The sequence below is a fragment of the Dromiciops gliroides genome, chromosome X (assembly GCF_019393635.1).
Source record: "Dromiciops gliroides isolate mDroGli1 chromosome X, mDroGli1.pri, whole genome shotgun sequence".
Taxonomy (NCBI): domain Eukaryota; kingdom Metazoa; phylum Chordata; class Mammalia; order Microbiotheria; family Microbiotheriidae; genus Dromiciops; species Dromiciops gliroides.
This window is the reverse complement of record NC_057867.1, coordinates 71,157,471-71,184,218: the sequence shown is the minus strand read 5'-3', so window position 1 is coordinate 71,184,218 and position 26,748 is coordinate 71,157,471. Positions and strand designations below refer to the sequence as shown.

At 36.7% G+C, this 26,748-nt stretch overlaps 1 protein-coding gene across 1 annotated transcript in view; it reads right to left on the bottom strand.

The window, feature by feature from the left end:
- LOC122733284 (connector enhancer of kinase suppressor of ras 2-like) overlaps positions 1 to 26,748 on the bottom strand; it is a 565,211-nt gene that overhangs the window by 184,920 nt on the left and 353,543 nt on the right. The window contains exon 9 of the mRNA XM_043973567.1: positions 20,395 to 20,541. Coding sequence (XP_043829502.1) covers positions 20,395 to 20,541 — 147 coding nt within the window. The remainder of the gene's footprint in view (positions 1 to 20,394; positions 20,542 to 26,748) is intronic.

Genomic DNA, 26,748 nt, shown 5'->3' with positions numbered 1-26,748 from the left:
AATGATTTGGTTGAGGTACTGAACAACCCTTCTATTTAAATTCATATATAACTCCAAGTTATCCTGGACTTTTGGAATAAAGAGTTTTCAATATAACTTTAACAAATTAGGTAATTTCTGATAAATAACTAGAACATAATTCAGTAATCCTAAATATATGATGGCACAGAATAAAAGCAAAACAAAACAAAATAACGAAATACCTGAGAGCAGAAAACCAAGAAAATAACTGGTCATATATTAAGGCTTCTCAAGGTAAAAAGCTACCTTATTTATATGACCATTTTTGAACATACAGAAAATAACCTAGAAACTAATGGAGATGTTTTCATATAAAAATAAATCAGTTGAAGTGATTAGGGACTTCCCCTACCACAAAATCCATTCTCTAAATAGAAAAAAGTACTGGGGTGGAGAAGGGCCTGTTAAATTTTGACATTTATATAATGCTTTAAATTTTTTTTTTTTTTTAGTGAGGCAATTGGGGTTAAGTGATTTGCCCAGGGTCACACAGCTAGTAAGTGTTACATGTCTGAGGCCGGATTTGAACTCAGGTACTCCTGACTCCAGGGCCGGTGCTCTATCCACTGCGCCACCTAGCTGCCCAATGCTTTAAATTTTTAAAAGAACTTTACATGATGAGCAGAACCAGGAGAACACTGTACACAGTATCAACAACATTATGTGTTGATCAACTGTGATAGACTTGATTCTTCTCAGCAATACAATGGTCCAAGATAGTTCCAAAGGACTTATGATGGAAAATGCTCTCCAAATCCAGAAAAAAAGTACTGTTGAATGTGGATGCAGATCAAACCATACTATTTCTATTGTTTTTCTTTTTTGAGGTTTCTCATTTTTTCTCTGATTCTTCTCTCATAACATGTCTAATGCATACATATGTTTATTGTGATTGTACATATATAACCTATATCAGATTACTTGCTGTCTTGGGGAGGGGGAAGGGGGGAGGGAGGGAGAAAAAATTGAAACTAGAAATATTATAAAAACAAATGTTGAAAACTATCTCTAAATGTAACTGGAAAATAATAAAATATTTATATGGAAAAAAAGAACTTTACATGAAGTATCTCACTGTATCTGTCTTTATTGAAAATAGGTACACAGGGCAGAAATCAAATGTTCTCATCAGTAAAGACATCAGGGAGTGAACTTCCAGAGAGCTGATTGGGGAGTAGAACTATAGACTTCTTTCAGAAAAAGGTTTCTGCTCAAAACCCTGCTCCCCCTTAATAAGCCCCATTTTGAGGTACTCTATTATTCCATTTCTGATGACTGTGGTGTCAAACTCAGAAGCAGGGGCCACTAAAATCATACATAAGGATGTCTGTAGATCTCATATTGACTTAGAGAACCACATATTATTATTATTATCTATATGCTATTGTATTTTTATTTATTTTGTTAAATACTGCCTAATTTTACATTTTAATCTAGATCAGGTCCCACTTGGAAGCGCTGATTACTGCAATGTGGCTGGAGTGTTTGACATCTCTGTCCTAAGATCCCGCAATGTTATCGCAAACTCCACAAGATTCGTGCTACCATAATTGGAATTTCAGCAGGGTCAACATTTCAAGTAAAAGTTTCCAGTAATACTTAAGTAAAAACAGGAAGGCTACCTCCTCTTATTATTAGCCTAATGAATGACCTCATAAACTCAGGTCAAGTTATAGAACCCTGAATAATTCTGTCAGTGATAACCAAATCTCTTAATTAAAACAATAAAACAGGTATGATCAGTTTGCCAGGTTTTGGAGGACAGAGAAGCTATCTGGTGGCTTATGTTGTAATAGGCCAAGGAAGGTTTGGGCCACTGCTTACTGAGAGAGTAATATAGATCCAGGGTTCACAAACTTGGTTTTAAAAAATATTTTGAGTAATTATATTTCTTTTTTTTTTTCTTGCGGGGCAATGGGAGTTAAGTAACTTGCCCAGGGTCACACAGCTAGTAAGTGTCAAGTGTCTGAGGCCGGATTTGAACTCAGGTATTCCTGAATCCAAGGCTGGTCCTTTATCCACTGCGCCACCTAGCTGCCCCGAGTAATTATATTTCAATGTAATTGTTTTCTTTTTCATTTTCTGAATGTTGTTTTATGTATTTCCATAAGCTTCATCACGTTGGTAAATCCAAGGCTATCCAAGGGGTCTAGGACATAAACAAGGTGAAAAATCCCTGGCCTAGATCAACATTTGCAGAGTTGACCTTTGAAAGTGATGACTCCTGAAAAATAAATAGCTATCAGCACAGTGTTCCTTCTCTCAGATATGAGATATTACAGATAATTCAATGAAATGTCTCTGTCATCACTGTGAGGAAGCATCCTGACGCTTCATTTGATATTCTAAAGTCCATGTTTCTAGCGTTCTTTTGGGTTTTTATCCCCTCAAAAGCACTAGGAGGACATAATGCCTTAATTATTTGCTTTTCAAGAAGTGTTTTCAAAATCCAGTACATTTTTAATCAAATGATAATTTCAGTTTTTAATGAATATGTATTCATTTATTTGATTACCCCATGCGCTTGACTCATTTCATTACATTCTTCATTTTAGTTTCCATCTGACAGAGAGAGCCATGTCTTTTACTTAGCCAAAGGAAAGATATTGAGGTTTCCTAAAGTTCAGAAAGGTCGAAAAATACATAGGAGCTTGAATTTCCTTCCTTTACCTCTTTCTGCTCTAATGGCTATGACTCAGCCTCTTGGAGAGAAATGAAAATTTCCAGGTCTCAAAGGAGTGAGCCATAATCAGAGTAAATAGCTGTTCCAATCCTGAGTCATAGTAGGACTTCTCTATTGTTATCTAAGGTATTTATTATGTTGCCTAGTCTTCATATTTTAAAGTATCTTTTTATCCTTTTCCTCCCATTTTATGCATCAAATGGTTTTTATTGGTTTCAAAACATATTCATTAAGGTAAATGCTTTGTGTGATATTCATTAGTGGTTATGTTTAATGAGAGCAACTCTATTTCCGGCTTCTTTCAATCTTTGTACTTAATAACACATTTTACACTTGAAAAGCACATTTCTAAATATTTGTCAACATTCTTTTTTTCTTTTTCTTCTTCAGGCCTATAATTGTAGTATGGCTTTTGTTTTCACTTGACATTCTTCCTAAGGCTTCATCACTAATGTTAGAATTGTTCAGAAAACAAGATTTCCTTTAAGTGTTAGGAGTGGCCCTTCCAAGGCAAGCATAGAAAGAGGGCATACTTAAGTTTCGTTGGAGTGCTCCATCAGATACACAAAGCAGAGAGAAATCTTTTGTGGATCGTACTCTAAGAGGTTTGACATGTCATCATCTCAATAATACTCCAATTAACTAACTTTAAACTCAGTGTCACCTTGGTATTTCACTGATGTCTCCAACTTAACATGCCCCAAAGTGAATTCCTCATTCTATTCCATCCCTCTTCCCTAAACTAGGTCCTCCTTCTTACTTCCCCGTTTCAGGTAATGGTACTTCAAATCCTTCCAGTCACTCAGGCTAGAAACCTTAGTGTTATCCTTGATTCATCTCTTGCTCTTTCTATTGCACTAATGAAATCACTTCATGATTCTGCTGATTCTACTTCTACTGTTCTTGCATCTATTCCTCCCTTCTATACCTGTTAAACTACCTCAGGTTCAATCCTCCTTATGTTTTAACTACAGTGTTACAATAGCCTACTCACCTCCAATCTCTTCCTTCTTTAATAGAGCCAATGTGTAGCTGCCATTTAAAGCTTCCTAAAGTATAGTTTTGGTTATATCACTCACCTATTCAAAGACACACAGTAGATTCCACTTTTCTACCGAATTAAGTCTAAATCATTTCCCTGGTATTGAATTCCCTTCATGTTCTGGCGCAATTCATCTTTTCAGCCTTTTCCCTTTCTAGCTTCCACCACAAACACCTATACCCCATACAGCTTGGACCATTCACTCTCCCTGGAATGTGCTGAAATATTTATCATCTCAACACCTTTGTTCATGTAAGCAGCCTACCAGCCCCTCATCTTCCACTTCTAAGATCTAAATGAACTTCTACCTCCTCTGTAAAGCTTTTCCTAGGTCCTACAGAGGGGATAAGCTCCATTCCTTTCTGAACCATCCACCTTTGCACTTTGGGCCTGTCTTATGGTATTTCAGGTAAGCTTTATTCTGAAGTTATTTCAGAATTGCTTTGATTGCTCTTGCTAACCATGCCGTGAAAGGCAGGGATGGAATCTTTATTCATTTTACACAAAGGAGGAATTCATTAGATATTTGTTGAATTACTGAATTGCCAGAAGTATTGTTTAGGCTGAGTCCAAAACCATCGAAGTAGTCAGTCATAATCGTAAGTTGGATATTCATTTGAAATTTACTAATAGCAAAAAAGGGCACAATTATGATGATGGCACATACCCTAATTTTATCATCATTGTCCTTTATTTAAGATGAATATTAGTTTTATGATGACATCTTTTCTGGCTATAGACATAGAGCAAGAAACACTTCCTCTAAGGTGTTATTAAGGGAGGTGAATAATGAAAAGAGTCCATTGATCTTTGCAATCTCTGTACCCTTGTAATTTTACTGATGCTACTCAATGTAAACTCTGGTAGCATTCTTGACAAGAAATTAGTTGGCTGAAAACCTATTTTTTTTTTAGGGCAATGAGGGTTAAGTGACTTGCCCAGGGTCACACAGCTAGTTAAGTGTCAAGTGTCTGAGGCTGGATTTGAACTCAGGTCCTCCTGAATCCAAGGCCAGTGCTTTATCCACTGTGCCACCTAGCTGCCCCGAAAACCTATTTTGAAAGCAGGTAAAAAGTTAATATAGTTGAGGAGTTAAATGCAGTTAAAAGTCTCCACCTATGTCACAGAGCTAAGGTTGCATAATGTAACCCAAGTGTTAAATAGTATAAGCCAGCCAAGCCACTACCATGAAACAAAGAGGTCGTGTGGCATAAGAGAACACATAAAGAACTTGGAGTCTGGAAACCTGGATTTGAGTCCCTTTTCTTCCACCCATTCCTCAATCATGTGACCTCAGACAGGGCACTTCCCTGTTGGGACACTCAGTTCTCATAGCTGTAAGATAAGTGTGTAGGTGGGGGGTGGGGACAGGAAGGACATTTCCAAGGTCACTTTTAGTTCTGAGATTCTATCACCAGACCCCCAAAATATTTTTGATGTTTTTGCCCATCTTAAGGACAATGTAACAAGTATGATTATGATTATGATTTTTTTTTGCAGGGCAATGGGGCTTAAGTGACTTGCCCAGGGTCACACAGCTAGTAAGTGTCAAGTGTCTGAGGCCGGATTTGAACTCAGATACTCCTGAATCCAGGGCCAGTGCTCTATCCACTGCGCCACCTAGCCGCCCCAAGTATGATTATTTTTTAAGATCACAGAAATAGTGTTTGAAATAGTCATTGAAATAAATGATTGATTCAATGCACATATTTAGGGCATAGCCTTAACAGAGGAGCAAAGTCAATCAATCAGAAAATAAATAGCAGACGTGGAAGAGAAGTCAGGAAATTAATTGCTGAAAATAATTTTGTAGTTTTAATCAATAGTAAGGTTAGAATAGAAATCAGTTCTATTTAGGCTGTAGCCAGAAATTAGGCTAATTTCTATAAATAGAGAACAATTATTAAAACAGTGGTTAATTAGGATAATATTTGCAAAAATATTTGTTTGTACTATTGAATGTACCTTAGCTTATTTCATTACTTGTTGTTAAGGAAGGTAAATATGGTTGTCTTTCACAAGTATGTTTGAATTTCCTAACTGACTGCCCTACCCTCTAACACTCCCCTCCCCGAAACCCAATGAATGAGACTTTGACAGACTGACAGTTTTCCAGAAATCTAGTTTCAGAGTGTCACTGGTCTTACAGCTAATAAATGATTATGAAACCCTAATAAATGCATTTAAAAATACTTCTTCTCTGGTTGGGCATTGGCCTCAAGGTCTCTCTTTAGTCAAGAGGCAACTTCACCTTTAAAAAGGCCTGTTGCTTAGGCCATACATCTTTTGAGCCTTCAAGTGTTTGAGGCATTGCAAGGTCCCTGCATATGCACGAATAAATCTTTTAACTGTCTGAGCTTTCTACATGCCTGATCTGTGAGCTCATGCCTGCCTTCATTTTCAGTGGGGTTATTGCTTGCTGTGGCAGGTTATGCTAGATGCTTAGTCTATTTCTTGGAAAGTCTATTTCTTGGAAATTCTATAAACGTTTTCTGGGTAATTCATGGAAAAGTAAGTTGTTTTGATCATTCAAAGACCTGACAATATATTGTTTGACAAATGTTCAAAGGGATGTACTGTTTGTTTAAATGCCTACTACTTTTTTCTTTGCACAACCATTTGTTTCTCCCATTGATATTTTTTTTTCATGAAATGTTTTGGGGGCGGGTCAGTGGGGGTTAAGTGACTCGCTCAGGGTCACACAGCTAATAAGTGTCAAGTGTCTGAGGCCACATTTGAACTCAGGTCCTCCTGACTCCAGGGCCTTTGCTTTATCCACTGTGCCACCTAGCTGCCCCCTAAATTTTTAATTTTCTTTTTCCATTACCAAGGATTTCCTACTGCTGACTACCTTGGAATACTTGGGACGAAGTAGCTTGAGCACTGCTATAATTCTACCTAGTATTTATTTAGAGCTCTGAGGTTTGCAAAGCACTTCACATATGTTAGCTCACATGATCCTTAGGTGTTATTACTATTCCCATTTTACAGAAGAGGAAACTGAGGATGAGAAAGATTAAGTGGCTGAACTCAGATCTTCATGACTCTATGCATGATGCCACCTGGCTGCCTATGCCACTGAGTTCCTGTAATTGAATAACAGGAGTTAAAGGGCTTGCTGTCAGAGAACTTCTATATTTGTACTTTTAGTACAGTACTAGAAGGTGAAGAAGGGATGAGATTATGAAGGGCTTTAAATGCCAAATATAGCATTGAGTATTTGATTCTGGACGTGATAGGGAGAAACCAGAATTAGAGAAGACAGGAATGGGGTCAAAGATCTAGTATTGAGGCTCATTTGAGACAAGGTTCAATGAGTTAAGAAGGAACTATCTAGACCATTGTATGCAGTTGGCTGGAGAGCCCATAAGGGCAGTGAGTGAGTGGGGGTGGAGGGAAGGGGTTAGCATAGGGCTTTTGTGTTTGTATATTTACATATCATTTTTGTTTAGTCATTTTTCAGTCATGTCTGATTTTTCATGACCCCATTTGGGGTTTTCTCAGCAAAGATAGTAGTTTGCCATTTCCTTCTCCAGCTCATTTTAAAGATGAGGAAACTGAGGCAAACAACGATTAAGTGACTTGCCCAGGGTCACACAAGCAAGGTCACATAGTAAATATCTGAGGCCATATTTGAACTCAGGCAAATGAGTCTTCTTGATTCTGGGCCTGGCACTCTAATCACTGGGATACCCAGCTGCCCCTATGTAACTATGCCTGGGTAATGAACTGGGCCCAAAACTGAAAAGAAGGTAGAAAGCAAGCTTGAGTGTTGTCAGAAAACAACTTTGTCCTTTTAATGACTCCGAGCTCTTCCCTGAAATATTTTTTCTTACAAAAACATTATTCTGCTTATTCTATATGGGTACCAATCAGAGACCCAAGTCTCCGAAGAATCAAAGCTGAACTTCACCCAAAGATCAATGAAAAGCCCATGACTGACACATGGGGGGACTGCAATATGACCAAGAACTATGCAAGAAAAGTGGCCTAAATAAAAGATGTCATTAGATAAAGATATATTCACAAATGGTCTTAGGGTCATAGATTTAGAGGTGGACAGGACCTTAGAGGCCACTGAGTCTAACCCCTTCAGTTTCGAGGTGAGGATATACAGAAGTTAAGTGAAGTGCCCAGAAAAACATCCAATTAACATCTGAGGTAGCACCTGAACTCTGGTCGTCCAGGTTCCAAGTCTGGCATTCTACTACATTACCTCAAGGTGGGAAAGTTATATAGTTAGAACAAAGGATAACTGATGGACAGCCTGTGTGCTCAGTTACTATACCTGAAGTGTCAAGTGATTTAGAGAAAGCCCCCTAGCAGATTGAATGGCCCCCCTCTGGAGGATTTCCAGGATGAGGAGACACGGATCAACTGAGACATACAGTCTGGGAGGGATCACAGATACAACAAAGTACTGAAATAAATTTGAGATCTCTTTAAATATCTAATTTTGCTAATAAACATTCAGGATACTATAATATCTAATCTGAAATTAAGGAGACTGATATTAATACATAAACAACTAAATAAAATCTTCCTAATATAAAAAGATAAAACCCACGAGACATCTATAAACCTATTAATCCGAGACACATCAATCTTGTTAAAATGTCAGTGTCAGTTTTGCCTTGGAGTATTACCCAGTCCAGGACAATTACAATGTTCCAGGTATCAACCATTTAATGAAAGGAATCTCTCTGAAGGGTGATGTGGCTAAAGAAAATGCTGCTAATTGGGCAATTGGATTGGCTGAATACCCTCCAATGCTTTATGGTATTTCACAGAAAGGGATTTGTCTGGTAAAAGGAAGCATTCATTATGGAACAGTCCCTGTTGTTGCATGCCTGGCCAGGCAGATAATGGACTCTGTTATGAGTTATACTGTCCATGTCAATGTAAAAGGAGATAAATGAGTCTATGATCATTTATCTGACTCAAGCACCAGTGGCAAAATGCAGGCTGACGTGGTTAGGAAGGTTCATGGAATTTGAAACAAAAAGAAAAAAAATGTTTTTAAGTTCATAGGAAAAGGTTTTACTTTTCTCTTTTCAAGCTTGTCAGTTTGGAAATGGGAACTAGCCATGACCCAGAATGGGGAGGTGCTGCCTGTGTGTTTGGATGCAGAAAGGATTATGTGGTTAGAAAATTAAATTCCTCCTCTTTTACCACATAATGTCCACTGCACATAAAAGTAAATAGAGTGACATGATTGACAAGCTTTCTAATTAAGAGATAATGACAACAGACTAGAACGTGGTTACAGGATAATGGTCTCCTGCTGTTAACGTAAAAAAGTAAAGCAAAGCTGAGGGATTTATGGAAAAAGGATGTTAAGCTAAGGCAAAACACAGGCTTTTCAAGCATGGCCCATGATCCCATTGGTTTTGCTCATAATGACTCCCATTGTAATGGTGCAGGTAACTTTTAATACGTTGCTTCTGAATGGATTTTATAATTATTTTCACTGTTAACATCAGAGACATAACCTTTTAGTTTTCTAAAGTAAGCTTCTTTTTTGATAATGAGATAGTTAATGAAAAGCAAATGAATATTACATGGCATCACTCTTTTGTTTTAAGTTAAGGGACAGACCAATTATTTTCTTTCACAACAGACATCCTTCTCACATCCGTCCAGCAGTGGTCTATGGGGAAACTGACACTTTGGAGGGGGAGGAGAAAATGTTAGGAGTGAGCAGTAGTAGCCACAGCACTTAGCTAATAAACAGCTAAGTACCACAGACGGTTTTGTTTTTGTTGTTTTTTGTTTGTTTGTTTGTTTGTTTTGGTCCTCTTTGGTGGTAATGGCCAAACCTTGCCTCTACCACAAATGAGTGTATGTGCTTGCATGATGTGCTTACAGCGGTTCATCTCTCTTTTGCCCTCTCTTAATAAAGGCTTTTATTTATTACTATATATGGAGGACCTCAAATTACTCAGTTACTTGTTACTTGTTCAGCAAATAACATTTATCAATTGCTTACTGTGTAAAGAGAATTGTGCTTGCAAGTGGGAATATACTATAATGTTGACATATTACTTGCTAAAGACAACATGATCAATTTCTATAACAAAGAACAGCAATTTTAAGATTCAATAATTAAATGTTTTATACATCTATTGTCAAGACCATTCATTTGTTAGTATCATTAATTCCTTATGATACATTTGGAGCTATCAGCACCTGAAAAAGTTGACTAAGCTTGTTTCATTGTAATAAAATGTAAGACTTGACTAAATTAAAATAATTTTAATTTACATGTGGCCCCTAACGATTAAAGCAGAACCACTCATTTAAATCAAATAAATAATTCAGTTTGATAATAAAACTGAAAACAATAACAATTCATGAATTTTCAAATTGTTTCTTTCCACCTGTGTTAGGATCTTTTTCATTATACACATCTAGTAATATTTCTGATAAGATTTACTTGAAACATAACATAAAGATAATGTAGTTTAATCTTTAATACGTTCCCTTGGTTTTTAAAGCATGTATACCCACTGTTGCAATTTATTTTTGTCATCTCCTCTCTGCTAACATCAGAGACATAACCTCTCAATGTGCTCTCATAAACCTGTTTTTAAAATATTAATATATTTTTCTTTTAGATCATTCATTACCTTCATTTCCAAATGCAGATATCCCTCATTCCCTACCCACTGAGCCATGCCCATTAAAAAGAATAAAAAAGAGTAAAAAAGTAGGTCAGAAATCTTTCATATAGTCATTAGGAGTTTACAGTTCTTTTGAGAAATATTTTTTTCAAATCTTTTGATCACTTATTCATTGGGGAATGGCTCTTAGTCATATATTTATGTTCATTCCCCATATATCTTGGATATTAGGTCCTTATAAGAGATACCTGATACAAGGATTTTCCCCTCAACCAACAGCTTGCCTTTTTATCCTCCCTGCTTTGGTTTTGTTCATGAAAGAAACCCTTTTCAATTTCATATAACTGAAATTATTCTATCTCTGTGATCACCTCTATCCCTTCATTCAGTTAAAAATTCTTTTTTCTAGCCAATAAATATGAAGGTTACCTGATCCAGTTTTCTATGAATTATTATTCATATCTACCTTAGAACAATACATTTCTAAAATAAAATTGAAAATATTAAAATATAGATTTTTAAAAGCAAATTTAGAACACTGAGAACAATGGGCCTATAGATGTATGGGTAAGGAGGCTAGGGATAGAATATAGCTAACTAAAAGCGTCCTGTTTAAGGGCAAAGGAAGATGATACACTAAAGACAAGGAAAGATTCAAAATATTATTTATAGGAGGTCAGTTTGGCTAAAGCACAGTCTTCTAGGAAAATTGAAAAAGAGTAGTATATAGAAATGAAAATAGGTTTGAAAAGTAAAAAACAAATTGTAACTAAAAAAATAACCTAAACAAATAAAGCAAGAGAAATAAAAGAGAACAGAAAGAAAATAGACATCCACTAATTTAATTTGAGAATAGGAAATAGAAAGCAACATATAGCCTTGATCTCTTAAGGCCCCTTCAAGCTCCAAAGCTTTAAGGTCAGCTCTAGCCTAGACTACATTATTCCAGAAAAGCTCTGAGTTGCCTCCCCTCTAAAATGGTTGCCTACTGCCTCAATTCAACTTTAGACCTCCAACACAGCACAGAGATGGAAGTTCACACACGGGCTTAATAGGTCACCAATTACTTCCTTAAGCTTGATGACTTTAAATAAAGTAGACTTGAAGAAATCTTCCTTCCAAGTGCTCAAGGAACTACTTGAAGAAATCTCACAGCTCCTCATGATATTTAAGATTCATAGGCTGGTGAGATTCCAAACGACTGGAAAAATGCAAATCTGATATCAATATTTAACATTTAATCAGAGCATTGCAGTAAAATAAAAGTTTCAGATGCAGACCCCTATGAGAGACACCTTTTATGCATAGTTTCAAGACAATTTAATACCCACTAGATCATCTATTCTATCCAGACCCTAGGTAATTTATTGTTACAAATAGAACTTTCTTTGAGGCCATGTCACAAATAGCATTTTTATTACTGGAATGAACACAATTACTTACCATGTCTAATACTAATAAGCTAAAAGCTGAAAGTATTTAAGTCGAAAATAATATGAAAACTACCTGTTATTTTCAGCAATATAATTACTATTTTTCTAGTACTTAGCATGGTTAGCTTGAATATTGAGAGGATACTAAAGGTCATTAAATGAGTAGGTTATTGTGAGGTAAGATAATGCTTCAGGGCATTCATATATAGGTATATGAACATCTTAGCACTATTAACATAGCATAAATAAAAAGACAGGAAGACTAGACAGTACTTCTCAAGACTTGGTTTCTTTTGGTGGATTCCAAAAAGTCACAAAGGATTTTTCCAAACTTACCTATGCTAATATAAACCCAAAGGCATAATTTCATGCTATATAAATAAAATACTTTCATGTTCAGGCTATTTCTTCTTTAATGGCGGATAAAAAATGAATGAAGCAGTACTCATTCATCTTGCCTGATAACAAGCATCATCTAAAGTTAAATGAGTTTCTTTTATTTCAGTTTCTAAGAGCTATTTCCTCATTAGTGAGGAAATCACCAATCAAACAGATTATCAATGAATTGTGTTCCTGATAGACTGTGGATTCATGTCTACTGTGGGTCAAAACCTGGACCCTGAAACATGACAACTTCACAGCAGAACCTCAATTTTACAGGACTAGTCAATCGGGCAAATATTTGGCTAATTCTAGCATTAGAAAGGTATTTTCTGGTTTTTAATGGCTGGCTTCTCCGAAAACCAATACATGTAGGTAGTCGTTATTCAAGACCACAAACACACATTTGAAAAATCCAAGGATATAACTTAAAGGGTGTTTGCAGATAAGAGCACAATAATAATGCAGCTGGTGGGCAAAAGAATTTGCTCCCAAACTTTTACTTTCGCAATAATTTCCCTCAAACCATTAGTGGTAATCATTTAGATTTGGAAGTCACAACTAGCAAATAAATAAGCAACCCTATTCATAATGACCTACAGTCACATTTGGAAATAAATAAAAGTTTAAATAAATGTTTTGATTAACATCTAATTAACATTAGTAATGCACATCACCCTCATTCAGTGCTGAATAAAAATATTATTGAACCAACTTCAGAATGATTCCTAAAAACAAAGAATCATACAAAACAATTTCGACTCAAAATGAATAAACATTTAGCAAATGGCAACAAAAACCTCTTCGCTTTTCACTGACCTTAAATTAACATTTCAAGGTAAAATTAACTGTTTAATCTGTCTCCACTCCAATTAAGAATGGGAGAAGTAAAAATGGAAGTGTCAATTTACTTGTCTAGGTTCACTCTTACTACCATGGTTTTCCTTTCAAAGGGATCAGTAACCTACATGTCCAGAAAAGATGACCACTACAGAGAATTATTTGTACCAATATACAGATGGAGGAGAGTAGTTGGCATGTTCTCCATGGAAAATGTGGGCTAGCAGGAAACAGCCTCAGAAATTACAACAGGCCCCTAGGGTGGTAGATGCAACTGTAATAATCTCAAGGGATCCTTAGTTACTCTTCAAATTATAGCCTCACAAACCAGCTCAAAACTAACCTCTTTAGGATGAAGTCCCTTATTAACTACATCGTTTCAATCACTTGTTGACTTTGCCCAACACCACTGGAATATTTGTGCCTTAATTTGTACTCACCGATCCTATACTATAAATGCTTTATGCTTTTTATGTGTGTATCTTTTACTTTCCCACCTAAAAGAAAAAGACTCAAGATACTGAGTTTTATTTCCTTCATATCCCTCAGAGTCTGCAATAAAGTGTTTGGCCCATAAAAGGGGCTCAATGTGTTGCTGACTGACAGCTAACTAATCAATAAAAAACCAATTATTGAACATCTATTATGTTCAAGAGCCTTGTGCTTAGAGCTACAGGGGACACAAAGAGGAAAAAGGTTGCTGTTTCTCCCCTCTGGGTGCTTGCTTAAAATCTAGTTGGAGAAACAGTTATGCTTTCATGTGACTTTGACTTCACACTGCTTTCCTGGCTCTGTGCTGTCATAAATAATGTTAGTCCTTCATACCATTCATAACCTATCCATGTCCTTCCCTAAATTCTCTACAATGGGTGCACCCAGTGTGATGGTAACTTGCCTCAGGTTCTCTTGCCCTTCTCTGAGTACCAGTAGGACGTGAAGGCTCTCAGTTTATCTGTTTTTCTTTTCACTTGATTAGCTCACTTTCTTTTCAGGTCCTAAATTTCTACATATATGACAGATGTGCTGTCTTACTGTCAGCATGAAGAATATAGATTCTTCCAAATAAAATACCAGCTTGTCATTTGTTCAGGCTGAACACTTTTGGTCTCTACTTTTTATATTCTTTATCTTCCTACAAGGCTCAGCTGAAATGTTATTTCCTCCACAAAGTGTTCTCTGATTCCTCCAGCTGTTAGGACTCTCTCCTTCATGAAATATTCCTTGAGCATTCTATACTAGTTATCTTTTATTTCTGCCATTCCCTACCTTGGATTATACTTAACCTTTCCATGTCATGTCCCCCACCCCCAGTAGAATGTGAGCTCTGACTGAAGGCACAGTTTGATCTTGGTCCTTTTTATCTACACAAAAAGGTGCTTAATAAGTGTTTACTGAATTGAATATTGATGAAAGAAATAGAGATACCTACACATTGGAGCATGCTCTTCCTTGTAACAATGAATGTGTGATCTCACTCATATGGATACTCCCTTTGGTGGGGCATATTACAACTCACTCTCTGGAATTCTAGTTCATGCATTCCCATAAATCATTCTCAGAGAATACATTTAACATGATGGAGGCCTTCCTCTTATTCTCTTTACCTTTAACGGTCAATATGAGTGGAATATGTCAGTTGTCTAACAATTATTCCTTATTCTTCCTTACTACATGACTGACCAATTCTTTTTTTTTTTTGGTCATACACTTTTCTGATATTCTTTCCATCATTTCTCCCATGTAGTTCCTCATTTGTAATATGTTACACTGTGCTAATGCCTGCCAAGAACTTCTCCACTGCCCTCTGAGTGAATCTCAACTTTAATTTGATAAGCAAAAGCTAAAACATTTGTGGAAGTATATTGGTGTTTTTTAAAAAATGGGATTTTCTTTTAGGGAGAAGTTTTGAGACTTTTTTGTGAGGCAATTGGGGTTAAGTGACTTGCCTAAGGTCACACAGCTAGTAAGTGTTAAGTGTCTGAGGCCGGATTTGAACTCAGGTCCTTCTGACTCCAGGGCCGGTGCTCTATCCACTGCGCCACCTAGCTGCCCCAGTTTTGAGACTTTTAAAGAATCAAGCTATCTCTAAAAGATAATCCAGTCTGTTTTCCTCTTCCTTTTTGTTTCTGGGATCGACTCATCATTCATGTGCAGTGTCTGTCCAATATGTATGTATCAAATGGAATAGTATGGACAACAGGCATTTTTCATCCACTTAGTTTTCCCTGCATGGACTGAGAGACTGAAAACTCGTGAGAGATTATGGATCTCATTTAGGAGGCTCTGAAATATTCCAAGGCTTAATTCAATCAGTACAATGTCATCCACAAATAGGAACAACAGGAAGACTAGTCCTCAGTTTTTTATGACTACAACCTTACTATGAAAACAGTGGATACAGCATTTTAAAATTCATTGTTTGGGGCGGCTAGGTGGTGCAGTGGATAGAGCACTGGCCCTGGAGTCAGGAGTACCTGAGTTCAAATCTGGCCTCAGACACTTAACACACACTTACTAGCTGTGTGACCCTGGGCAAGTCACTTAACTGCAATTGCCTCACTTAAAAAAAAATTCATTGTTTGGCTACTACTACATGAACTAGGAGGGCAGCTAGGTGGTAAAGTGGATAGGGGGTAGGCAGGGGCAGTAGTAGATAGGGCGCTGGGCCTGGAGTCAAGAAGACTTGAATTCAAATCTGGTCTTAGACACTTACTAGCTGTGTGACCCTGGGCAAATCACTTCACCTTATTTTCCTAGGTTTCCCCATCTGTAAAATGAGCTGGAGAAGGAAATGGCAAACCACTCCAGGATTTTGCCAAGAAAACCCAAATGGGGTCATGAAGAGTTGGACATGACTGAAATGATTGAATAACAATGACATATACAAACTATCAAGAAGCTTACAACTATACTGGAAATGAGTAAGAGCTTCTTATGCACTGCTAAATGAGATGGCGATGTTCCTAAGGCAGAGATGGGGGGATTGGAGGCTCTTTATTCAGTGAATTGTCCTTGTTTTTTAAAAAGTAAAGAGTGCATACTCAAAAGAAAGAATTGGTTGCATGTCTTAGCACTCATGTACTGCCTTATCATGCAGGAAGTCCAAATTTCAATTGGATATCAGAAATCTTATTTGCTGTTCTAATGGGTTTAATAAATTATTAGCACAGCAAATTTAAATTTTTGCATAGGCTTATAAAAATGCTAAGGGACACCAAACAGGGCTTTTAAAAACTATGTTGGAAAGAAGAATAAGAAGGAGACACACTCTACTCTGGAGTAGAAGGGGCAATATTCAACTCCTATTTTACTTTTGTCTTCTCTATCCTGAATTATACACATACTAGAAAGTATGGAAAAATATTTAAGAGTGACTTGAAACTCAAGGAAAGTGAAGAGGTGATAAGAGATAAGCCAGTGACCTTGACCACTATTCTTTAAGAAATTATAGAATATATAGAGGAATTATTTGTGTTTGAGAAAGTGGTGGTCAGAGTTTGGTATAGCAAAAAGAACATAGTATTTGTAGATGACTTGAAATAGAGTATGCAAAAATATCAAGAGAAGTCACACACCCCCAGCACCATTAATGTGGAACAATGGTCCAAATTTAATGAAGTGAAATTTAACAGGGATATATGGAAGGTCCAGTTTTGAATCAACAAAAATCAGTTCTACAAGACGGGACAGGGAGACATGGCTAGGCCACAGTCTAAGTGAAAGAGATCTATGAATTTTTTTGGAGTGCAAGTTCGATCAAACTGTGATATTATGCTGAATAGAAGTATAATATCTAGAAGAAGGGGGTAATATGACCAACTGTATTATAGGTCATGAGACATCTGGAATCTTGTTTTAAGCTCTGAGCACTACATTTTAGAAAAGACATGTAGCATGTCCAGAAGAGGGCAACCAGGCTGGTAGAGAAACTTGGGGTCAGTTGAGGCAACTAGGGGTGCTTAATCTATTAAAAAAATTAATGGAACACATGAACGCTATATAAATACTTTAAACTAAAGGCATACATATACTGTGTGGTCCAGGTATGTCAGCATACTCGAACATGCCCATTGGATCTTCCCCTTCTCTTCAGGGATCATTGGGAATGCTCTACCAGAAAATGCCTGAATGCAGTCCATGTTCTGTGCATCCCTATCTTTCTAAGGTTGCTATGTATAGAAGAAATTAAAATTATTCTACTTGGTCCCAAGGAGAAGAATTTGAATCAATGAATGAAAATTATAGAGAGACAGATTTGGGTTCGATATAAAAAAAGAAATTCCCAACAAAAGTTGAATGAGCTACATCCAGTGACGGTGTTTTACCAGTTGCTGGGGATTTTCAAGCAGAGGCTAGGTGACTACTGTCAAAGATGTTGGAAAGGAGATTGGTGACACTGGCAAGGTGCTGGATCAAACGGGGCCTCAGATTCTGCTCTACTCTGGGATCACATGATACTCCTTTGTTTCTTTCAAGCCCATCAAGGACATACATCAGATGGGTATCCCAGAGTCAATTGGTCCTCCCTTGTATAAAATGGAAAAACTCTCAGAACAAACAATAATAGCGAACATTTATAAAGTACTTTTTCTAGTCTTTTCACATTTAGACAGTGCTTTGAGGTTTGCAAATCATTTTATATACATTATTTCATTTTATCCTCATCTGTAAGGTAGATGCCATTATTATACCCAGTTTTATAGATAAAGAAACTACAGTTGAAAGAGGTTAGCTAAGTGACCTCCTCAGTGTCACAGATAGCTAGGATGGGAGGTGAGATTTGATTGTAGGATTTCTTGATTCCAAATCCAATGTTTTTATCTACCATGCTAATCTATCATTTCACTAAGCTGGGAAAAATCAATCAATTATAAGAAAAGAAGAAAAACAACAAAAGAATATGACTCTTTCCTGCTTAATGTTTAAAAATGTCTTTCCTATGACACCAGGATGGGACTCTGAAGGGTTACATAATCCCCAGAAATGAAAGGAAGGAACAATATTGTCCATGTGAGTAACCCCTAGGCAGGGGTCGTGTAGTTATGATACACTGCTGAATGGGGAAAAATGTGAGTAATGGTCAATTTAACCTCAGCAACAAATAAGTGAAAACAGACTTTTTTTGTTGGTAATGAAATGACTATAAAATCTATTCAGAATATTGGACAAATTTGTGCTTGGCATCTGGAAATATATTTTGGCTTTAAATAACAATATACAACTATTTAGATTGGTGTGGCAAAATATTCAAAATTTTCTGGTTCCCTCTTTTACATATATACTGTGACAGAACTCTGTTCATTTGGGATAGAGGATTATGCATCTCATTAACTTTTATGAGGGGAAATCTACTCGCAGTATTTTACACTTTGATTTAAAAATGTCCTTGCATCCAGAAAATATTTCAATTAGGGATCTGATCTGGTTGGAGTCCATGCAAAATCAGTACTCTGACTTTCTGAGTGACCAGTCAGTTCTTTTTAAATTCTTAGTTTTATTACTGTTTCCAGTTCAACAGCTGTTGTACATAAGTTTGCTTTGCTTATTAAACTAATTTCTAAGGACACAAGCCTCTGATATCAGCGTATACGGACATAGGACCACAAGAAATACAATTTAATGATTCTGTAACAAATACATAACCCTCATAACAGAAGCCTCACTAAGAACTATTTAAAGTCTGTTCATGCTTAGTAGAATTATGTTTCATCTCAAGAATAGTTTCTTCCATTAAAAAATAAGGACAAGGTTTGAATGTCCTGATTCACGTATCTGTCCTTCAACTCAAGGTCTATGAGTGAGTCATGTCTGATTTTTTTATCCCATTGCTATGAAAGACAGTTCCCATCAGGAATAGGGGTCTTGAAAAATCACCCAGAAGAAAAGGAACTCAGTCTAACTTTACCTATTGCCAAGATTTTTTTTAAAGTCCTTGTTAGTATTATAGGGTAAAAAGATATCTTCTACTTTGAGAGAATTAAGAATTCGAGGTGTCATGCCAATAGGCCAACACTGATACAATCACTCCTGTAGAGGGATGAAAAGGCTTTTTGCAATTCTGCTAGCAAACAAGACAGAAGAACGCCATTGTTCCTGCACATATGTTATATTATCGCCACTCAATACACACCATGGAAAAGCAGGAAGCCAGAGGCTCTGATGGCTGTTTGTTGGGCTTGCTTTAACTCTTTATGGGTCATGCCTTTTTAGTGTCTTACCTGAACAAGCACAGTAAGTCAATACCTTCCTTGTGCGCAAAGCCCTGGAGGGCTAGATAGTTCATAGTAAAAGCAAATGGAAGTCCTCTACTACATCATTTCACTGTTTTCTTCACTGTAACCTATTGAGGTAAGGGTGGTACTGAAGGGATCATTTAGAGACCCAGGGCTTACCTAATCCTAACACCAGCCCCCTCTCTACTACCCTATGCTGCCTCTCTTAAAATGTGATGAAAACATAGTCCTTAATTCATTCCTCCTCCTCCTCCTCCTCCTCCTCCTCCTCCTCCTCCTTATGTGATTGGATCAGTACAGGTAGATCCACAACGAGGAAATTCCCTCTACCAATGGAGATCAGCAAGTATTCTGTAACTTCCAGTCTTAGGGCCTAAACATTGAGAGGTCTAAAAATTTGTTCAGGGTCATAACCAGGATGTGTCAGAAGTGTGAAGAAAATCCATGTTATTTTGATGGTGAAACCACTTCTTGATCTACTGACTATACCATGTGGCCTCCTATAATAATAATAAAAATAATAGCAACTATATTGTTAAAGCTTTGTCAGTGTTATTGTTCAGTCATTTCAATTGTTGCCAACTCTTCAATGTGACCCCATTTAGGGTTTTCTTGGCAAAGATACTGGGGTGGTTTGCCATTTCCTTCTCCAGTTCATTTCACAGATGAGGAAACTGATCCAAATAGGTTGAAGTGACTATCTCAAGGTCACACAGCTAGTACATGTTTGAGCCTGGATTTGTACTCAGGATGAGGAGTCTTCCTGACTCCAGGTCCAGCAATCTTTACACTGCAGTGCCCTCCAGCTGCCCTTGCATTCCAATTACTTGCATTCAGATACTACTCCAGATATTTTCTAGGTGTATGAGCCTGAACAAATCATTTAACCCCTCTAAACCTCAGTTTCTCATCTTAAAATGGGGGTAATAATAGCACCTCCCATATAAGGTAGTTGTAAGGACCAAATGACAGAATATATATCAAATATTTTGCAAACTTTAAAGTGTTATGTAAATATCAATGATCATTCTTATTTCTAATATTACCAGCATGCAGACTTGACCTCAACTAAATGAAAATGCTCATCCAACAGCACAGAACTTAAGGAGAACAAATTAGAGCTTAATAAAGTTCTTACCTCAAGTGGATGAGGCTCCCACCTCACGTTCTTCACAATCGAAGAAACATTACCAGTAATGTTCTGAGGATGCTTCTTAAGGGTCAGGCGGGCTCCTCGTGGGTCTTCTTTCATTATGCTCACCAGGTTCTTTAATTGCCACCCAACCTAAGGAAAAAGTCCAGGAGTAAGTTTTTTTTTTTTAAAAGAGTTTGGGTTTAATTTATTTAAGCTAGAGTGAAGTCTCCTACTAATTGCAGGGTATATATGAAAGAATTGCATTTTAATTTGTTCAGCATCAACAGGAAGATGGTTTATTCAATTCCAATTTCTCTTTCTATGCGAGTGATGACATCAATGCCAATCTTTGGTAATGGAGATGGATGAGATGCTTTAGGAACGAAAAACCCAAAGAGTTTTGCTAAAAATTATGGCATAATCTCTCTTGTCCTCTATGTACACTGAATTATCACTTTTAATATTCCTTGCTTCTGAATTATCATAGCATTTCACTAAACAATTAGGAATAATAGTAAGACAATAATAATGAAATGTATTATCAATATTGTAATTGAACGTGTTAATTTTTTTTCTGGGAATATCATAGGGTTACACTAATGCAATATCTTCAAGGTCTTAATTAAAGATCAGCAATCATTTATTTGAATTACCAATATAACAATAAGTCCACTGAGAGCAATGGAATTTTAGGAATCATTATGAACCACATCTACAATTATGGAAAACATTGTATCTTAGAAGAATGTGTCTTGTTTATGTTAAAATAACCAAATTTCCCTTGGTCAATGAGGATTTAAAAAATATATAATTTCCTTTTTTCCATCATAATAATCAATTAAGCAATACATCCAAATAAAAAAATCCTAATTTTTTTGCATAAAATGTTGTAAAATACCTTGTACTCAGTTTCTTAGATTTTATTACATGGGTAGGAAAAGGCAGAAATTGCTTGGGAATAAAGGCTCTTTGGTATATACCTCTCCAGTGAGTATTACCAGAACAATTCCATGAAGCATTCCAAGAATGTCCAAGTGTAAAATGATGTAAAATTTCAGTCAAACCGAAATTCCCCTTCTGCACAAACAATTTTTGCTTTTCTCAGAATTAAACTAAAAATTCTAGCACAAACTGGGAATGTGTCTAAGTGCACAATGTAGATGCTTGATAAATATTTGTGAAAAGACTTAAGCAGTAGACTGGGTATTCCTGTGAGATTGGCCCATGGCTGAGAGGTGACATCAATAGATTCTGAAAATGCAGATGTTAAATACAGGAAAAACCCATTTATGCAACAGATTTTAATTAACTTGTTTTCAATTCAGTATTGTGTGAATGTAGCCCTTGAGTTTCCACATCTTTAAAATAGGGAAGAATAGCATTTGTTCTGTCCAGTTCTCAGAGGGTGTTGTGAGATTCCTCTGAATTAATGGATGAGAAAAGTGACATCAGAACAAGGGGTGCTCTAGAGGTCATCTCATTCATCTCCTCGCCTAGAAGCAAGAATGGCTTAGAGGAGCTGTCCAAAAGTGGAATGGGCTACTTTGGGAGGTGGTGAGTTGCGGAACAAAGGGGGTCTTTATCTTTTACAGTTGCTGTAAAGGGGATTCATGCTCAGATATGGGGTGAACTAGATAAACTTTGAGGTCCGTTAACATTTTGAGATTCCAGGAGTCTTTGAATAAGGAAAAGATATTTTTAACCAGGAAGAGGAGCAACACATACAATGACAGCTCAAGATTTCTATTAGATAATGAAATCTAGTATTTTGGAAAGTAATTAGCATATGTCACATAACCAAAGGAGTAATCTATCTCCATTGAGGCCTGAAAGGACTTTGATGTCATAATCACATTTTATACTGACCATCATGTACTAATGATATATTACGGTCACTATGTAATAGTTCTGTAATGTTGCTGAAATTGTATTTGGTAGAATCCTAAAAGTAGAAGGTATTCACTCTTTTCTTCACCTCAGATGACTGGGTGAAAGAAAGAGAATAAGAATTTCAATAAAAATGTATGAACATAATAGAAACAAATAGGAAAAAGGGACCTTGGAGGGGGGAAGCATCTTCATGATTAGAATATAATATGGCAATGATAACTCTGAAAGATTTATGAAAATTGCAATCTATCTACAGAGAAAGAACGGATGGTATCTGAAAACAGATTGAAGCATAATTTTTTGATATTTCCTTAATCTGAAGTTTTGTTTTTGTCTGTTTTCTTTCACAACCTTGCTAATGTGGAGATGTTTTGCATGACTACTCATGCATAACTTATATTGAATTGCTTTACTTCTTGGGGGGGTGGGAGGGAAAGAGGAGAAGTTGGAACACAAAGTTTTAAAAATCGATGTCAAAATTTGTTTTTACATGTAATTTGGAAAAATAAAATGCTAAATAAACAAAGAAAAAAATAAATTTTAAAAAAGAATATGATATGTACAATGGATATGAACTGTTTTTGTTTTTTTTTTTAGTGAGGCAATTGGGGTTAAGTGACTTGCCCAGGGTCACACAACTAGTAAGTGTTAAGTGTCTGAGGCCGGATTTGAACTCAGGTACTCCTGATTCCAGGGCCGGTGCTCTATCCACTGTGCCACCTAGCTGTCCCATGAACTGCTTTTAAAAGAAATTTTTAAATGAAGAAAATTCAAGTCACATGGGTTCAATTTTAAAATTGTACGGTAGACCCTACAGACAGTGAAGGTACAAAATTAAGAGCAACCATCTGACTAATTTAGGACCTAAACTACTTTGGTCATAAACACATAGACAACAGGAAAATGTTTTTCTTCAATTCTTCACTTCACTATGCTTTTGCGGATAAAAGTGAACCCCCCTAGTTCATCCAAGGAGGGAATGGGGAAAGACTTGACACACTTCTGGCTATTTTCAGGCCAGCACTAGTTAGCCTAAATCAGAATGAATGGGGTGCTTCAAAATTGTTCTCAGTCTGGACTTGGTCCCCACTGGTGCTAAGAGAATAGACTTAAAAATAGCAGTTTGGGGCTAGTCTCTGACTGGTTTCTGACTATTGTGGGCATATTCCTGGATGGAATTGTTATAATCCTTTCCTTAACAAGATAAGAGTGTGAAGGAGAGGAAAAGCTGCCCAAGTGGAATTAGTGATTTTAAAAGCCTAAAATCATTCACTTAATTAAGTCAAAGATGAATTTCACTAATTGATTGGGTGGCATCACTGAATTTTCACACAGACAATTCAAATGCCCTTTTCACTTTTCAGCTACAAGTTAGGCTTTATACAAAAAATCTTGAGTGAGGAGGGAGGGAGAAAAATTGGAAATTGGAAATCTTATATAAACAAATGTTGAAAACTATATCTACATGTAAATGGAAATAATAAAATACTTTTATTTTAAAAATCTTGCCAATATATTTCTTCACTCTGCCCAGGAAAATTCTATACTCATATATTTTATAGTCAGTATTTGCTTGGTATGCAAAATATCACTTAAATAACTTTAGTCTAGCAGGTGATGACAGTCTAGAGGTTATTTATTTCCTCTTGTAGCTATCTCTCCATACAAAATAGATTATTTGGCCAATAGCTCGATAAAGGGTGTGTCACAGTTATATGAGAGCCAAAGCACCTTTCTCCTCACCAGGATATCTGAAAATGGCTAGTGTGCCATTAGAACACAATACAAGCTTTTCTAATCAGAAGAGAAATATTTGGTTTCTTTTAGCTCTATGGTCAACCTCCTAACATTTTCTTGGCATCCACTGGTAACACCTTTGTTTCCCTCTTCCTTTTATGCTACTATACACATGAACCCACAGGCAGAAAGCTTTTCCAGTGTCAGTAATCTGCCACTTGACTTACAAGCAAAACCTATCAACTGATTTCATAATTTTGAGTGCGAAAATGCAACCATAATCCTTATAAAAATTAGGTTTTACAGTAAAAATAACAACAAACCCAATCCATTTCCACAAGATAATTAAGAATTTCAATGAGCCAGTGAATTGCTGAAATTGGTCAACATCTGGCTCAAATTTCAACATTACAATTCCTTAAGAATTGGGAGACTTTTGGAGTTGACAGCATCTGGAAGGGACACTGAGTCATTTTCCAAAGCCCTAGTCATTAGTGGGAATGTTTCATCTTTTAGCTCATCCACTAGCATAGGAAATAGGAATTTGTGCTGATTGTAGAGAGTTGCTATTGAGATTTGATTCACCCAAGGGTGGCTTGGCACATGAATTTAAGTCATCTTGCAATTTTTAAAAACTCCTATGTTATCATAGATATAACATGAATGTTTTAACTTGCTTACCCTGTGGGTTTGCCCACTCAACCATTGGGGAATAGTACTAGGAGGTTAAATCAACTAGCCACCAAAGGTCTGCTTAATAAAAGGTAAGAAATGTAAATCATTATATTACACACAGGAAAACAGCAGCCTTTTTGGTGCATAATGCGTTAATGTTCAATTGATAATATCATTGGTTACAGATGGCCTTTGGCCTCATGCTTGCGCACTCTCTCATATTCCATCCTTATTTCCATTTATGAGGTTGTGGGAGAGTCAATTTGCAAAAAATCACAGTTACTCAATCTAACTTTTAGTTGTATTGCTTAAATCTTGACAAATTTTCCATAAGAATTTTTAACTGAAGTTACTTAGAAGAGTTGGCCCCAACCCCCCAAACTGACTGGGAAAGATATGAGTTTATTTTTTCAGAAATAAAAAGGGAAGTAGGAACAGTGGAATATCCAGGGGTATACTCTCTGAACTTCTAACAAATCATAAAAAATAAAGGTCAAGAAGTATTTTTTCTGTTTTTGTGTCTCCACAGTACCTAAGTGATATTGAGTATACAGCAGGTGTTTAACAAATAATTTCTGAATTAGAAAACATATTTGCATATTAGAGTACTTATATCAGGTTATTTGGGGGAGGTGACAGGGAAGGAAAACCAAACTTTTCTGCTACACAGTCTTCACAGGACTCCAGGATTCATATATGTCTCACTAATGACAACAATACCAAGTTAACATTTAGATAATACTCTGCACCAAGTGCAATGGATGGAAGTTATAAAGGGGGCAAATTTAGTCTTGATGTTGGGAAAACTTTCCTAGCAATTAGAAGTCTCCAAAAATGAAAATGTCTTCCTCGAGAAGTGATAGGTTTTCCCTTATTGGAGATCTTCAAGGAGAGACTGGATGACCACTTTTCAAGCATGCTGTAGTGAAAATTCCTTTGGGACAAGGGTTGAACTAAAGAGCCCTTTAGTGTTATTCTGTGACTATCCAGTTAGTTGCAACTTCACTTAAAAATTAATATGATGCTCAAGAACACAGCAAATGAAAAAAAAGATAGTTCTAATAATGCTCTCTAGCCACAGCTAGAGTGTTGGGCCTAGAGGCAGGAAGACTTGAATTCAAATGCACCTCACACATGTATTAACTGTGTGACCCTGGGCAAGTCATTTAACCCTGTTTGCCTCAGTTTCCTCATCTGTAGCCCTCCCCCCAACTTCCCCTACCTCCTTTCTTCCTCTTGGTTTGGCCAGGCCCTGATATGGCTGGCCCTGACCTCTCCCATGCTCCTTCTCCTGTTCTCACTTCTCTTTCTCTGGCTTCCATGTGTCCTTTGAACCCTGTGCTGGCCCCCTTCCTCCAGGGCAGTGGCCCCCTTCCTGCCCCCTTACTTTCCCCACCTGTGGCAAATTCATATTATGTAAAGATCACTTCATATAGAGGTCTGCAGAATGGTTCACTTAAAGCAAGAACTGCGTGTATTTGAAGTCAACTATCAAGTCCTTCTAAGTCATTTCTTCCCCAGGCTAAAGATATCCCACATGTAGCATGTTTTTTAATAAATGGTGTTGAACTGGATTGAATATGCTTTAGCCTTCATTTTCTCCATAGGGAACCCTAACAATTTGAAAGATTCAGTGAATGAGCAAGAGAAAGTACTGGGAATGTTAAGTGTTCTGCTCCCATCACTACTCACAGCTGAGAGGCAGAAAGGAAAACTGCCTAGGGAGCACAGTGAAATGGTGATCAGGGCAGTTTTGCTACCCAAATTCACCGAAAAACAGACCATTCAGTGAGAGATTCAATGTGGAAAAGAACAGTGAAAGAGAATTGTTTGGTTACCCAATTATAAAATTTTTAAAAGGTATGGTACTCAAGCTGTCACTAATATTTTATAAAGCAGTTAGTTGACTGGATTCTATAGGATCTGAAAAACAAATTAAAATGAATCAACCAGACTTTACAATTCTGTTTTGTTTGCATACAATCCATCATCAAAGGTTGTTCATATATTAATTTAATCATGACAAAAAGAGCTAGGTGATCATTTTTGATTTTT